Source organism: Fomitopsis serialis (genome assembly GCF_022376445.1).
Source record: "Fomitopsis serialis strain Sig1Antser10 chromosome Unknown B0H18scaffold_395, whole genome shotgun sequence".
NCBI lineage: Eukaryota > Fungi > Basidiomycota > Agaricomycetes > Polyporales > Fomitopsidaceae > Fomitopsis > Fomitopsis serialis.
Window position 1 is genome coordinate 13810 of NW_025955355.1, and position 16095 is coordinate 29904.

The 16095-nt window shown below is 57.7% G+C and overlaps 1 protein-coding gene across 1 annotated transcript; it reads right to left on the bottom strand.

Annotated features, from left to right (window-relative positions):
* Nucleotides 1–1704: 1704 nt before the first annotated feature.
* On the bottom strand, nt 1705–2633 carry B0H18DRAFT_405977 (uncharacterized protein). Its single transcript, XM_048037946.1, has 3 exons — nt 2599–2633; nt 2216–2551; nt 1705–2150 (listed from the first exon to the last, which is right to left on the bottom strand). The coding sequence occupies exons 1-3, from the start codon at nt 2616–2618 to the stop codon at nt 1829–1831; spliced, it is 678 nt and encodes a 225-aa protein (XP_047884691.1). The 5' UTR covers nt 2619–2633; the 3' UTR covers nt 1705–1828.
* Nucleotides 2634–16095: the final 13462 nt, after the last annotated feature.

Consider the following 16095-nt stretch of genomic DNA (forward strand, 5'->3'; position numbering starts at 1 on the left):
CTTTCGTCGGCACGTCTTTCTCAGCTCTTTGCAAGCACAAGCCCCCGCCCTGATGGGCGCCGCACTCACCCTCCTCCCGCCGCCTGCCGCCCGACGACCTGACAAAGCGAATTGACTCGTTGCGTGCAAATTTCGCAAACGAGCGGGACGGCATTGACCGCGTCTGATTGATCCCTCGGGCAACATTAGGCACCCATTACTGAGTAGCTGTCAAGGTGTGGCGTACGTCCTTCTGAATTGCGTTAGAAGTATTGAATCATGCAGACTTAGGAAATTTATCTTAGCAGCTTGACTCGACGCAAGCGTCATGGAAGCGGTTGCGCGCTGTACGAGTAGGCAACAGTCCATGAGCTGGCGGTCATGAGGAGCTATACGGGGCATGTATATAAACGAGCTCAAGGATCAGTAAACTCCAAACCACTTACCTTCGACTCCAAGCAGCCCGACAGCACAATGTCCGACGTTGAGGGTACGTTAGCTCCGCAAGGCTCGGCGAGGACTGACCACTCAGCTGCAGGGAGCTGCCACTGTGGCGCTATCAAGCTGCGCGTCGTCGGCGGATTTGGCGACAATGCTACGGCCATCGTGTGTCACTGCACCGTTTGCACCACCCTCTCTGGAAGTCGTAAGCCGCTTTCATCCGTACCAGTGACTGAGTCACGGCAGACACACTCACTTCTTACTCGCACTGGCAGTGTTCTCCTACGTCGCTCCCATCCCGCGCAGCAGCCTGCAAATCCTGAAGGGCGTGAGGAAGGGCTATAAGCAGCCGAAGTCAGAGAACCTGTCCGGAAAGCAGGTCACCCGCCACTTTTGTGGCGACTGTGGCACGCCGCTGTGGGCAGAGTTCGAGTCTGCTCCGGAGGAATTCTACATTAAGCTTGCACTCTTTGGCAACAGGCTTCCTCCTGGTGCCGAGGTTTTCTGGAAGAATGTCCACGGTGGGTGCGCTAGTACGAGGTTGTAAGGGCAGAGTCTGAGATTCATTCGTTGGCCTTACAGATTCGTGGCAGAAGCCGATCGTCGCTCCGGAGGCTGTATTTGATGCATTATCTGCCTGAAGACAGCGTCGACTCGGCTGAATAATGGCCGAGGGACTTTCAAGTCGGAGGGGTGCAGACGATGTGCCCTGTTTCAACACAGGGGTAGCCTGCCGGTGTCTCAATGACAGGAAATGTGACCGCGGGATTGAATGAAAGAAATGTCTGCAGACCTACTCTGATTGATAAACTGGTATCATATAGTACATTAGACAGGTCTGCAGAGACTGGCATTGTCACCGACCACCTGTCACCCGAGATTGCCATGTCGAGTCGAGTTCAGAGTACACCGACACCTACGTTTGAAGTCGGTCATGTTGAAAGGATGCCCTGCTTCAAGGATCGAACCTGGCTTACCTCTGTATAAGTCTATATGTGCCCGACACTGTCGGCTATGCCAAGATTCGGATTGGGATTCGGATATAGTAGCACAAATTCTCTCCAGGTGTCGCCGAGCCCGGTGTGCCATGGCAGGTCGTCCCAGATGTCGCCGAATGCGACCTTGGCGCGAGCGCGAAGGGCGCTCATGCAAGGTACGCATAAGGTGGGTAGACCCGTATTGATAATCTTAGGGTTCTGCCTGTCGTATCCATCGAAGAGCTTGTCCCAAGGCTCAAGCACCCAGGCTGCCGCGTTCCCTATTGACGCCGCTCCTATGGCTCCGGTGCGAATGTTCTCGAATATGTGTAGACAGGAGGCCTCGGAGACGCACTTGTAGAGGGGGTGAACTGCTTCATGGATCTCATGCGTGAAAGCACGAGCGAGTTCGACTTTCGCTTGGATGCATCTCAGCAGATCGCCTCGATCCAGTATATCAATTGTGCCGTCAGAGACGCGCCATCCAGAAGATCGTGGTTGGGAAGCTGGCAGCAGACGTATGACGCGGAAGGTAAGATGGAAGGCGTATTGGTTAGACGGGCTAGATTGACGGCAGTTATCGCTCGAGGGGAGTAGTGACGCTGTACGTCGGTCCATTCGGAGAAAGTCGTGGGATAGTGTTTCTTCAACTGCCATATGGACTCCTCCAAGAGGTCTCCAATGCCGTACTTTTGTGCAAGGCGAATTCGGTAGGACAAACAGTCCAACTCGGCATCGTTCTCCAGCATGTACCTATCATCCACCCAGGTGGCTATCAGCATCTCAGGACGAATAAAAGACACAATGTACGAGCGTACCTCTTGCCGCACAGCAGCACATCAAGTAGCTCTCTAAGAGCAATAGGATTGTCGGAGAAATGTACAATCGGGCAGCCGCAGACTCGCTGACCGTCCAGTGGCTGAGGGACGGAAAAGAGGTCGCGGAGTACCTCGGATCGCTTCGCCAGAAAGCCTCGATACACGCGAAAGCCAACATTCTCGGCGACCAAAATGACGTTCCCATCCTCGTACCAGAACTCCTGGTCGCGCGTGAACTCCTCATTCTCGCTAGGCTGAGCAGCGGCAGTTGCATCGTCTGTCTCCAATCGGAGCCGTTTATGACTGCTTCCCTCCAGCTTGAAGGTCATGGCATCACTGCGTCGAAATGAACGACATTGGATCTTGGAGAGTATACTGCATACCTGGAACTATCGCGCTTCATCGAGGGACACTATCAGGGCGGCTTAGGGCGGGCCGCCGTACCAATACCACTTCAGAGGAGGGCGACCTATCACGATCACGTGCACATGTTCTCCGCGGCAGCTGTCTGTCCATCGCCTCATGATCTGGTTCACTGGCACTTCGCTAGCGTTGCCTGTCGAATATTCGACGCGCTCAATATATGTGCAGTATACATGCCAGTGATCCACTGGCACGATACTTTACACTCATGTCACGGTCGCGGCCGCGTTGCCCGAGTACTACGTGCTAGTAGTAGGGCATTTATAGCGCAGCAGCGCTACCAACGAGAGTCTTCAACTTTCCATGCAGTAGTATGGTGACGACCCGACGAGTGGGGTGGCTTTGATTTAGATTTCATCCACCATCAATGCCTGCATCGCGCGATGCTGTATCGCAGTCCACAACGCCAGCGCCAGGCTCGACTCGGCTTGCGCGGTACGTGTAACAATCAATAGTTCTCGTGCGGAAATTGATGCACATTAAAGCATGTCATAGGACGAATTATGCTCGATACATCTTGAAAAAATTAGGGACACTGGGAAGGGATGGGTGTCAGCTTGGAGTGTCTTGCATCTACCAAAGCGGCTCACCAATAGACTGTCACCCATCTGCATCAGCATCAAGGGTCCCAATGCTCAGGCTGAATCTGCCAGTAGCCCACTTCGATGCCCATGACCCAAGGCAGTTCGCACCACCATTCAACATCCACGTCACTGACCGCATTGATGACATTTTCCAGGCAGCGTCTGCATGGTACCGCAGCAGTGCTATGTCTGGTCCCAGAAATGTTGCCGCGTGCATTGAGAAATTCGCGCCACGGTTCAAGGATCCCAGGTTCCACGTTCCCAGTAAACAATCGCCTGATGGCCGCCTCGCGAATGAGATTGAAGGCCTTATCACATGCGTCACCAGCAGAGAGGCAGCTGCGACGAAATTTCTCGTGGATCATGTCCATTTCCGAACGGGCATACATGACTTTCGCCTTCATGCATTTAACCAGATCACTCCGGCTCAGGGTATCTGCCGTGCCATCGGAGTGAACCGCGCCTTCGAGCAAGGTATCATCTGGAAGCTGACAGCAGGCATAGAGAGCGGTGGGAAGAATGGATGGAGTGCTGGTGAGATGCGCCAAGTTCACCGCCGTAATGGCCCGAGAGGAGTGAGGTCGACGTATTTTTTCCCATTCCATGAAGGATGTCGGATAGAGGGCCTGTAGTTGTTGTGTAGATTCCTTCAAGAGGTCCTCAGCTCCATACTTGTGAGCGAGGCGGATCCGATACGACAGGGCGTCCAGTTCAAGGTCGTTCTCGGGACATATCTGGGCATCCAAACCAATGCTACGTATCAACGGGACAACGAAGCACGTGTAATGTATTGACGCACCTTTTCGCATACATCAACGCACTCAACAACTCTCTCAGAGCAACCGGGGTATCAGTCAGTTGAACGACTGGGCAACCGCAGACCAACTGTCCGGCCGGCGGCTGCCATTGACTCGGAGGGACAGTGGACAGTTCGCGAAATATCCCACAGTGTTTCGCTAGCAGACCTCGATAAATGCGGAAGCCGACCGTCTGTGCGACGAGGATTATACTGCCGTCTTCGTACCAAAAGTCCTCGTCGCGTGTCCACTCCAGATCCTTGCGCTGGTCGAGCATGGACGCATCGCTGCTGTCCGTGTCCGACAGCAGCTGTGCATACCCCGTATGGCCGCACTTATCAGTTGTAGGCATCATGCCGTCTCTTCGTTCATATAGGCTCAGTGACATACCCTTCGACTCGACCGGCCCTACGTACCTGGAGCTACTGCAAAGTTGTATGATCCGAGATGACTGGTACGTCCAGTGATGTCAAGGTCAGCCAGAAGGATATCAATATCAGCCAGGGGAAGCTTACGGCCTGGACGTTGGGCGCTAGACGTGCGCACGAACGTTGAGAGTCGTGTCAATGTTGCATCGGTCCCGAAGTCGATTCGTCAAACGCGAGACGCGTTGTCGCGGTCACGTGAACTCTTGATGACAGGCGTCACGGTGCACAGTCCAGACAGCATCATGATGTTCCCGCTCTCTGTTTGGCCTTGTAACATTTGAGGATATGCTCAATATGTATGAAAGTGACGAGTCGAGCAGGCTCAAATCTGGAAAACCTCTGCGTTGCGGGAGGCAAACGTGTTAGCATTACCGGTCAGCCATAAGTTACTAACTCGAAAACCCTCCCGCCAATAATTTATTAGGCGAATTACGGGGCCAGCGCATCTCGTGGTCTGTCACCATTCACCAGGTATACTAACTTCTGACCCGTCTGACCTCATATCTGGCCTTATCGCCGTCTCTGAGGAGGACGACGACGCGTCCCGTGCCCTCCTCCCAGTGGTCCATCCTGCGCAGTTTCTGGCATTTCCACGCGAACGTCGCCGCGACCTCTTCGTTCTTGCGCATCCTGCTCCGATCTGACGGGGTCACCGGCAGGCGCGTGCGCTCTGACGGCGCGAGGGGTATCGTCGCTGCATGCACGCCAGACGAGGAGTTGTGCACGAACGAGGCGGACGGTGGCGCGAGCGCCGCCGGAGCGACCTCGTAGAAGAAGCGCACGCCGTGGAAGGTCGCAAGCTGGGGGAAGTGCGCGAGCACGCTGGCCCACTCTGTAAAGTTCGTCGCGATCGCCGGTGCAGGCCGCCCGGCTCGATCCACGCCCATTGCGGTCCCCGCAGCCCCATGCCCGTCGATCCGCTTGCCGACGTCCAACCAGGTGAGCTGCGGGGCTGCGTCCGAAAGCTTTCTGACCTCGTCGATGTCGGCATAGTTAACGAGTTCTATCCGTTTCACGGTATGCCCGAATGCCCCCAAATTGGCGAGGAACACGTTCCCACCGGGCCCTGATAATCTCAATCCCTTCAGTGTCTCGAGCGGACGGCCCTCCGGGTGAGCCTTCGTGGGCAATATCGGGCAAGCAAGAATGGCACTCGCTACCTCCCGGCTGGCCTTCAGCTCCTTCAGCCTCGGCAGGGTCTCATCCGCCAAGCAGATCGTCGCCGCCCTCGCCGCCCCGAAAGAGATATCCAAGTGGAGGACCTCGAGCTGCACATGCGCAGCGAGGAACGATGCGACGGCGTCCGGGCCAGCAAGCGGCGAGCAACGTAGGTTGGTGAGGGCCAGAGTACGCAGGGTGGACCAGCGCGCACAGAGCAGGAAGTCGTCTGCTGCGGGTAGATGGAAGCCCACCGCGCGCCGGGGCTGGTATGCGATGCTCAGGGACTCGAGTACCGGGCAGTTCGTGAGCATGCCGGAGATGCGAGTCATCTCGGGATTCTTGGACGCGCCATACGTGTATTTGGTCGACTGCAGGCTGATCGTTTTCAGCGCGGGCAGCTGTTCGCGATCAGCCCATGCTCAGGACACTGTGACCTGTCGTCACTCACGACGTACTGGCGCCTCTTGTTCTTGCTGGTTTGTCCCTCGCTCGCAGGCAGCTCGCTCGGCGCGAAGACAAGATTGTCGTTGATCTGGACATTCTTCAGGGCCTGGCACTTGCGGAGAGTCGGCCAGACGAGATCGATCGAGATCGGCGAATGGCTACACGACCACACGAATGACTCGAGGGCGGTCATCCGCGTGAGGGCGGAGACGAGGATGCGCTCCTGCTTGTCGTGCATGCCCAGCTCATCATCTGTCGACTCCAGGTCGGTGTCTGAGGTGAGAATGTCAGAGGGGACAGACTCGGGCTCCGTGCCTCGCTCGTCCATGATCTCGAGCCGGCGTACATTGCGCGCGAGGCCGCGATGGACAGCGAGGTGGTTCCACACCGCGATCCTGCTGATCTTGCAGCGCACGACGCGGTATTCGAAGTGCCTCGGGAAGATGATCCCGTGCAGCCGCTTGCACGCGAGCGCAATGTTCAGCAGGTCGCGCTTCTCGTCGAGATGGAATACGATCGCGTCAAGGATCTCCGTCGGCTGGCGCGTAAGCGTCCTCCTCTGCGGGGCCAGCCCAACGAAGGGCTCCACAATGGTGAGGAGGTGCAGCGAGAGCCGGTGCTCCTCCGGCGTGAGCTTGTACGCGCACCCGCCGATACGCGCGGGCAGCGACGCGAGGAGGGTCCGAAGGACGTTGAGCGCTGCAAACGGGTCCGTGCGATCATACGACGATGGATTGGTGTCTAAAGAGGGGTGAAGAGCCTTCCGGGCACGGCCCTTTGCAGCAGAGGATGGCCCTCGCGCCTTGACCAGCATCGGGCGCACCACGACGGTCGCCATGGTTGACTGCAGGACAGGACGCGGACGCGCCCGTGGACGACGTAGTCGGTCCCGAGAGATACGGAGTGACTCGAGTCGATACTCGCCCATCTCCGCGAAAGAAGCTTCGGCCACTAGTGTGATGGGAGAGCGTTTGTCGCGGTTTGTGCGATCAGGAACGATGATGATATGGGACCAGGAACATCCCACGCTACGTATCAGTATCGTTGTCATCCTAAACGACTTGTGTACCGTTGATCAAAGCGAACAGGACGTTACAGAGGTGGAAAGACACGCTCACCTTACGCGTTGCATCGAAGTTGTCATTGACATAATCATGTAGTCGACGGACCGCAAGTCTGCCTGTCAGAATTCGAGATGTCTGAAACATTGCTTTATCAGTTTACAGTGTGGTGATTATACTCTGAAAACAGTACAGAGAGACGTCCGAATGCACCAGCGAGAGCCCATAGAAAACCCCAGTCATCACAAGTATCCGACAATAGATCACATACGCATGCACCGCATACTACACTACACTGGCGATGCGTCCATCCGCGCACTAGTACCGAGTATAGAGAGGGAGGGGCGTGCGTTCTCTATTCCAACGCGATGGTTCCATTCCGACGAAGGAGCGACGGCAGTTATGACTTGACGTCGGGGGCGATGACCTCCTTCTCGATTGAGCCCGCGTCCGCCTCGGGCGTGCCCTGCTCCAGCCCGTCCTTGCGCACGTCCTCGACGTACACGACCTGCTCGTCCTCGTAGTTCGTCTCTTTCACTGTGCGGAGCACGAGGAACGCGAGCGGGAACGAAACCAGCATTATGATCCAGCTCGCGAGCTGCGGAGAGAACGGTCAGCGCCGAGTCCGCCGATAAGTCCACAGGGAGACGACGACGTACGAGCTCGTTCAGCCAGGGCGTCTTCACCGCGTCCATGCCGTAGCTGCCCGCCTCGCCCGCGCTCTGCAGCGCCTTGTAGAGACCCGCGAAACGCGCGAGGGTGAAGGGGTCGTTCGAGAGCGCGGACATGATCCAGTACGCGAGCGCCTGGTAGCACGCGTCGCCGAAGTAGTCTGCCCGCCTGTCAGCACACATCTGGCCCCCGCAGCCCGTTGCACTCACAGAAGAAGAACAGCGGGCCCTTGGTCCTGTACGCCGCGTCCTTGTAGTTGATCAGGTACAGGACGGAGTCAGGGCTGTGCCGCGTGTACGTGACCTGCCACGCGAGGCCGCACACCCACACGACGACCGTGACCACGGCGACGGCGGCGAGGCCGATGTAGCCGCGCGTGCGGCGGTCGAAGCGCTTCCCGTCGAGGACGAGGAAGCCGATCATGAGCGCGCCGACAATGGCGCCGGCACCCTCGAGCACCGCGTTGAGCGCACGCGTCGGCGCGTCGAAGCGCGCGGTGTTGATCGAGCCCTGGTAGGCGTAGAAGTAGTTCGACGCGAAGAACATCGGGAGCAGCGCTGCACCGGCCGGTCAGCACCGGGGATGCTAGGCAGAACGTGAGGACGTACCGATCATGCGCCAGTCCTTGAGCGTGCGCCACATGCCGATGATCTCCTCGTGCGGCTTAGAGGCGGCCTGGAGCTTGACGATCGTGCCGTCACTCCGGATCACCTGGTTCGGCGGGAGGAGGAGGATCGTGCTCGCGACACCGACGAAGATGATGACCAGGAATGCGATGTATGTGGAGGTCGACACCGCGCCAAGCGAACCGGAGCGGATGTTGATCGCCAGCGCAATGAGCGCGCCGATGAGCGAGCCAAACTGGAAGATGGCCCAGAAAACACCAAACGCCTTGCCCTTGTCTTTCTCGAGCGGGTACGACATCATGATCGAGCCCTGCGCGGACCACAGCAGCGCGGCAGTGATGCCGAGGATGGCACCCGCGAAGATGAGGAACCATGACGTGCCCTGCGTCTGGTAGCACCAGAGGGCACCGACGTAGAGCGCGTAGCCTAGAGTACCGAGGAAAAGCGTGATCCTGGGGCCAAGAACTAGAGGTGAATGATCAGCATACATTCCAAACAACGCGGTTCCACCCAGACGTTGCGAAAGTCTAGTACTGTCGGCTTCCTGCGTCGAGAAGACGGCGCGGAGCCAGTTCAGCGAAGCGCAACAAGTGTGCCCACGCCCGCCAATGTCCCGGAATGCCCTCTACTGAAGCCAGGGGCATTGGCTTCGCTCGAACGGAGCACGCTGAACCTTGATCAAGCTCTTCTGCGGGGCGCCCATGATGCACAATGGCACCGCACGTAAAGATAAGGATACCCTGACGGGGTCCCCACCGCAAGGTCAACGACGTTGTTTTGAAGCTCCCTCACTCCTCAAGCTAAAGCTGACAGCTTGGGAGCAGAGGTGTGAAAGCGCCTATGCCTGGCCTGATAAGCTGTGGCAAGGAGGGCGTTTGACATGTCAGAATGAAGACTGGGCAGGACCGAGCCTGACGATTAAGCCACCGCGTCCGTACCCGGAGGGCCCGTCAGGATCAAACTGACCGAGCCTCGTGCATCAGGTTTGCCCGACACACTGACAGTTCCTGGGCATGCCTCGCCGCCTCGAAGTCACAAGGGTCTTCCAGGCTTCCCAGCCAAAAAAAAAAAGAGGGAGCGCCAGGGAATGGAGGTAACGGAAGAGACGTACCATTGGCAATACCGCCACTGACTATACCGGTGATGGCGAAGAGGCCGTAAAGGACGCCGTTCGCCGTGTCGGAGAGCGTCAGGTTCTGTGTACCTCCTGCGCCGAGGTTGGAGACAGCGCTGAACATGCCCACTGTCGCGAAACTGCATGTGGGTCAGTGTTACGTCCGATCATGGCGAGCCTGTAGCCTTGGCGAGGACTGGCAATCTGTATTGCCTTTCGCTGTCAAGCGTACCGGCGACTGAACCGTGTGCGATGAGCCGGAGTGGTTGACAGCAGACGCGAACGGCAACCTATGGCCGTTCCTTGCCAGGCTCCCAGGTCGGAGGACTCACCAGGTGATGCCCACGAGTACCACCTGTACCATGGGCGTGCTGCACAGCAGAGAAAACGTTAGCCACAACACGAGTGCGAACGAAGGCGAGCACGCACGTATAGAACCGAGGGTATTTGATTTCCACCATGTTGGCGGCGTTGGCTCGAGGACAGGAGCGCGTCGTGCAGGGAGGGGGCTCACTCGCGGGGAGGCAGCAGCGCGGAGGCAGGCTGTCCCAGGGCTCAGATATATATGTACTGTCTCCGCATGGATGGAGCGGGAGGAGGAGGAGAGATAAGCTGGGAGATCGCAGAGTCCCGATGGCCCTAACTTACCTCGGCGCGCGAGGCTCGCATGATACCGTCCGACCTCCAGCCTGCCCGGCCTGTCAAACGGAGCACACCCTGATGTCCCTGGCCGTAGCCGTGGCCGCCAGCGCGATAGCGGCAGCAAGGCTGAGCGCTGCGCGTTGATCGAGCACCCGTGCCCGCGTTGGTGTTCCTCTCCCCGGATGCGCCTCTTCTTGGCTGCAATTTCAAGCCGCGGACAGAACTCTACGTGCACGCGTGGTCGCTCCGCCGCGAGGCTACTCACGCGCGCACCTATTTCGGTCCCATGTTGGCGGCGAAGGCGTGGGTGGTGGCGAAGCAGGAGAAGCTCGCCGGGGCGTATGGCCGTCGTCCATGTCGTGTGGTCGCAGCGCCAGGCGCCCGTCTACCGGTCGTCCATGATCGTGGGACCGTGCACCTCCTCGAGCTTGCCTCACAGTCGGGCAGTTGACAATGTCATTGAACAGCACATACACCAGACGATTTGTCGGTGCCGTCTCCCAAAATCCCACATGCCCTGTCAGTCAGACTAGCGATATCCACGGTGCCGAAGTGTGGCACCCCACGACGAAGGCTTCGAACGCTCGACGATAGGCATCCGCATTGCCTTCCTCAAGACCCAGCGCACGGCCCAGTCACTACCCAGTCTCATACCGAGGCCCTCCACGTGAGGGCTTGTGTCGAGCCTAGCGCACGGCCTTTCCTCTCCGAATCGACGCTTTGGTGCATGATGATGGCACCGCTTCAAAGTACAGTGTGTCATCGGGAATCGGGATGTCCTATCCTCGCAAGGCTAGTTGAGTGCATTTGGATCCCGTCATGATACCCCGTTTGCGAGTGCTCCATTCTCTCGGGATGTGGCTACGAAATAGCACTAGTAGGACTGGCCTCAGAGGCACACGCCGTATGTACGTCGATTTTTCTCTAGGGCTTCTCGACCGCTCGCTGTCAGCCGCAGCTTACGTCCTCACCATTTCTTTCTGCAGGCGGACCTATTGTCCTAAAGACAAACACAGATCACGCCTCCCAGTTGCTTCCAAGAGTAAACTTCACTTCGTCTCTGGCATTGGTCTTGTGTTCAACAGAGTCAGACAACTCCCCGGTGCGCCACCCGTGCGTTCCACATGGAACATCCAGCGCGTTCCTGTCCACAACTTGAACCAGGTAAGATTGGGATCTCACGCTGGCGCACTGATACGTGCGCAGACATGCTAGCGTACCACCTTATCTTCCGTCGTGCCTGGTATAATGTACGGCCGCTCGCCGGGAGCACAACAGGCCAGTGCGCGGCGCACAGGCACCACTTTCGTCGGCGACGATCCTGCGGATTATGAAGGCGAAACATAGGCAGTCGTGTAGGTTCGCACTGCTTGCGCGCATAGTCAGCATGCGCGCAGGTGCGCCACGTTCGACGACAACTGCTGCTCGGTCACCCGGGCTGTCCTGGTGTGCGGGAGGCCTCACGGCCTCCGAATCATACAGCTCCGGTGGCTGGGGAATGTCTCCGATACTTGGTGCGCGGGAAGATATCCGGCGAAAGTCGACACGCATGTTTCCAATTCAGTGCGATCGCAGGACTACAACGTATGCGAGACTGCGTACCCGTCCGACTGGAGTGTGGGAAAAGCAAGGGCGATGTCAGCTCCCGTAGATATCGGAGAGTATCCCTTGGACGCAGATTGCGTTCCTGCGGTAAGTACAGTACTACGTATCCAGGCGTGGACACAATTCTGAACTCGTGTGCGGAGTGGTAGGGCTTTTTTTCAAACCTTGTCAGCGATAGCATACTTATCATTCTCCACTGCAGCTGTCTTATGATGCCAGAGTGGATTCTACATGCCAGTCTCTGGCTCTGATGACCGCGCGGCCCGGATACAGACCCTGCTCCCACACAGGTCTACGTACGTTTTGTATCAGACTCCTGGACGGTGGTATACGTACTTAAGTATCACCAGGTCCTCGAGCATCGCAACATCGCGTCCAGACAAGCCTTAAGTCCATACAAGTATCCCTGCCTCTCCACCCACTCCGAGTCAATCACCGGCACTTCGATCTTTCATCGAGTATGTACCCCCACCAGTTGAACATAACTCTGATAGCCTCGAAGCCTTCGACGCACCATCGATCCGCGCAGCACCCACTTTGGAACGCGATAGCATTTTTGCCGTCTAGGGCTTTTCTCGGCTGATTTCATTCTACACAGATTGCACCCGAAAGGCAACGCGACGTGTTCTCTGTTGACAGATTGTCGCTCGTCAGTGTCCAGATTTAGACTGGGGTTCATCGTGGCGCACGACTACCTAGTACGCGGACTTGAAGGTGCTGGCTGCCAGTGTAGATCCACATTAGCGAAGAGCAAGCTGTGGGTTGAGCGAGGGTTACTGGTATGTGCGAATGTCGTGCGTTCCAATGATCATCGATCATCTCATAAGTCACCTTCTAGGTCTGTCGTTTTACCTAGTACAACTAGGGTTACTGTCTTTGGATCACAAATGCGTGCAATACAAGTGCTATAACCTACGCAACGGACTTGAAATGGGAGTACACTATATGACAACAATATGACAAAATAACAGGTACTGGACGGTCGTAACACAGCAGGACGAATATAGCAAGCCGACAACGCTGTATCATAACATACATTGTAAGATCACACAACCACGAGAGCGCGGAACCTCATTTCAGGCAAACCCACCGTCGCCTCCCACGTCGCTGGAAGTTTCGAAGCAGTGCGATATGTCCTGCATCGGTGCCCGTTTGGGCGCGCACCGCTGAGGCTGTGGCCCGGTAGTTGCACACGGCGCGTACTCGAGCAATTGGCGCATCAATTCGCCCGAGAGGTTCTTGTCCCAGCGATGGCACATGGACCTCGCCCCGCTTGCCTTCCGTTCGTTGCAGCCCATCCAATCCAGGACGTTGCATATTTCCTACGAAGGTTCGAGCGTCAGCTAGCCTCATCCACACCGTCGACTGATCATCCACTCACGATGATCCAGCGCTTCACCGTGTCGGGGAGGGTGAAAATGCCCCAGCCGAGCGCCGTACACACGAGTACATCCCTCCAGTGGTGTAGCATACTGAGGGGTAAACCCCGTGTTGCGGCTGTGCACGCGCGGAGCAGCAGCAGATGCAGCGCGCGGCAGTGCGTCAGCGATTGGAGGCCGTAGACTAGCGTCGAGACGAGCTCGATCATGACGGTGTCCGCCAGCACGCCGAGCGCGTAGAGGTCGCCGACGAAGGCGGCGATGTTCAGCACTTGGGCTCGTGTCGGCTCGAGCACGGGGCTGATGGGGTCCAGGCCGGTCACCCCGTCGAGGAAGCTGAGGTCCGTCTGCGCACGAAGAGAAAGGTTCGCTAAGTCATCTGTAGGGCTACACGGCCGGGAATGTGGCCTACCTTGAAGAAGCTACAGAAAAACGCGGTCGTGAGCGCCTTGAGGAACGCGAGGTGCAGCTCGGACCCGGTCTGGGCGTCGCCCCAGTATAGGTCCGCGATGGCCTCCCTGACGACGACCGCAATGGTGCGCGAGTACGAGAGCCTCTCGGTCCCTGCGTGCAATAGGCGATGCGCCCAGGAGGCGAAATCCAGGTTTTCCTTGTTCTCGTCCGCCGAGGAGTCTAGGAGTGCCTCTGAGATCACTCGGGCCTCCCCACACATCTCAAGCGGGTGACAGGTGAGTCGCGTCGTTGACTGAACGCGGACAAAGTACGCCTGCATGTGGATGTCGAGGGGCACGAGGGGGAGGGCTGGCCCGGGGACGACAGCCTGAGCAGACGGAATATACGGCCGTCGGGTTGTAAGACGGTACGGATATTGTTGTTCTCTCGGGGGCGAGTTGATGCACTGAGGGCCAGACACAACTGACGAGGACATTTCAGTAATTGTGCTAGATCGTGGCGCGCTTGGGTCGCTGTCCTCGCCATTGTGGCCGGCAGAATTAGGCATGTCGCTCCAGAACCAGCGCCTTGCACTGGCATCATGAGCCATTATTGTCTCATCGTCAAGCTCCTGCGGGATGGGAGACTGGGAGGGGGAGGAAGGACACGAGCCCACGAGAGAGCTGTCTGTCGTCATCATGAAGGTGAGTCTGGTCGTGGCGGGAGTTGGAAGGAGGATGGGGAGCAGCCGGCGTCCAACACGCCGCGGGTGATGGTGGTTCGGGTGTGGGTGGCCACAACACGCGCCAACGTGTTTATATGCCTCAGATGGACTTCTGTGCGGCGTGGCCCGTGATGGCGCTTTGTCACCGTCGCCGTTAGAGGATGAAAGAAAGTGGCGCTTTGGCTTTGCATTGTCGTCGCTATGCACTATTTTGGACATTGGACACTTATCAGATCTTCCGCTGATCAGCATGATACGAGCAAGAAACGCAGAGGAATGTGGATTTCGACGCGCTTTCGACGGGGTTATCCATGACACGGTCGTGCCGGCGGGGTGAATGTTGCATAAATTCCACCACTCGGAAAATAACCACCGCGGCGCGACACTCTCGGTTCGCAACGTCGTCCCCAACGTAACTAGACAGTGCATCGCTTTTGCCGCCCCGACTCCTTGTTGCACGCCACTGCAACTGGATGCACTGTTGGCTTGAACGCGACAGACAGCGTCAGCCACCGACGCGTACCAAAGCGCCTCGGTATTCGCCGTTCGATCATTGTCATCACGTGCCAATGTTCTCTGCCAGTGCATGGGGGCCCGCGGGCAACGACGACCTCGAGTTTACACAAGAATCTCATGTCCAGCGACCGCCGCGCTAAGTCGGACGCACCCTCCGTATTACAATCGAAGGATGTAGCGGACACAAAGTCAGGGTACCGCCCCTTCTTTGGTCTGGGCGAGGGAAAGAAGGATCCCCTACCGCTGTGGCTGCCCATCTCGCTGGTGCGTTTCGATTACATTTGGCCCGTCGTTCTCAGCCAACAGAGTTCATTCAGCTAGCATTGACCACGGCAGCTCTCGCTGCTCCCATTGTGCTCCTGAGACGCCAGCGGGCGGCCACGGCACTCCAGAAGTCGGTGGGAGGTGCCCCGCCCCCGCGTAGGATCGGTAGCAGTGGAACGCCGTCATCACCACCGCCACGACGGTCCGTGTCGACCTCCAGTGCTGCACCGCCGCCGAGAATTCCTTCAAAAAGTGAGGCGCCACCATTGAGGGTACCTGCGAAGACAGGTACGACGTCGCTCGACCGTTCCGCTGCGCCTCAGATCGCCATTGCTTCATCACCTGCGATAACGGATGCCAGCGACGGGTTCAATGGTGCACTCTATTCCGCGAAAGCTTTTGGAATCGCTACGCTCTGCGTTGGTGCGGGGGCTGTCACGATGGTGTGGGGCGTACAGCAAGTCTTGGGCGTTCAAAATGTACGTCTGTCCTGCAATCACACCTTCGCTCGATCTCACAAACTTTGGCATGGTAGACGCAGGAGTTCGCACACCGCATGCGGTCTCTCATTCTGTACCGGATGCCATTCCTATCATCTCGAATTCACCGCCCCCAGAGACAGAGGACAGCCAAGAAGTTTCTGATGCCCTCCGAATGCGTGTGGACCAGACCCCCCGCGCTACCGATTGGACCTGGCATGACGCCGAACGGAGGCTCGCAGCGGCGTATGAAGAACGTGGGTTTATGGGGTGGGCGCAGGCTGCACTCCAAGAGCTGGAGGCAGAGGGAGAGTTGGAACGGAGTAAAAGGGGGCACACATGAACTACATCTAGTGTACAGTCGTTTGCATCACTGGGCATCCATTCGCTCCTCTTGACTCTGCCGACCTTCGAGACTTGCCAATGCCTCGCTCCCAGCCGTCAGCTCTAAGACAGCCTTGACGTCCTCCGCACTCCCGACCCCGTATGCAGAGGCCGCGACTGCACCCACTGCGGAACTCCCCTCGCCAAAGCCACCTTCCCCCCTCGCTTTCTCTTTCGCACGTAA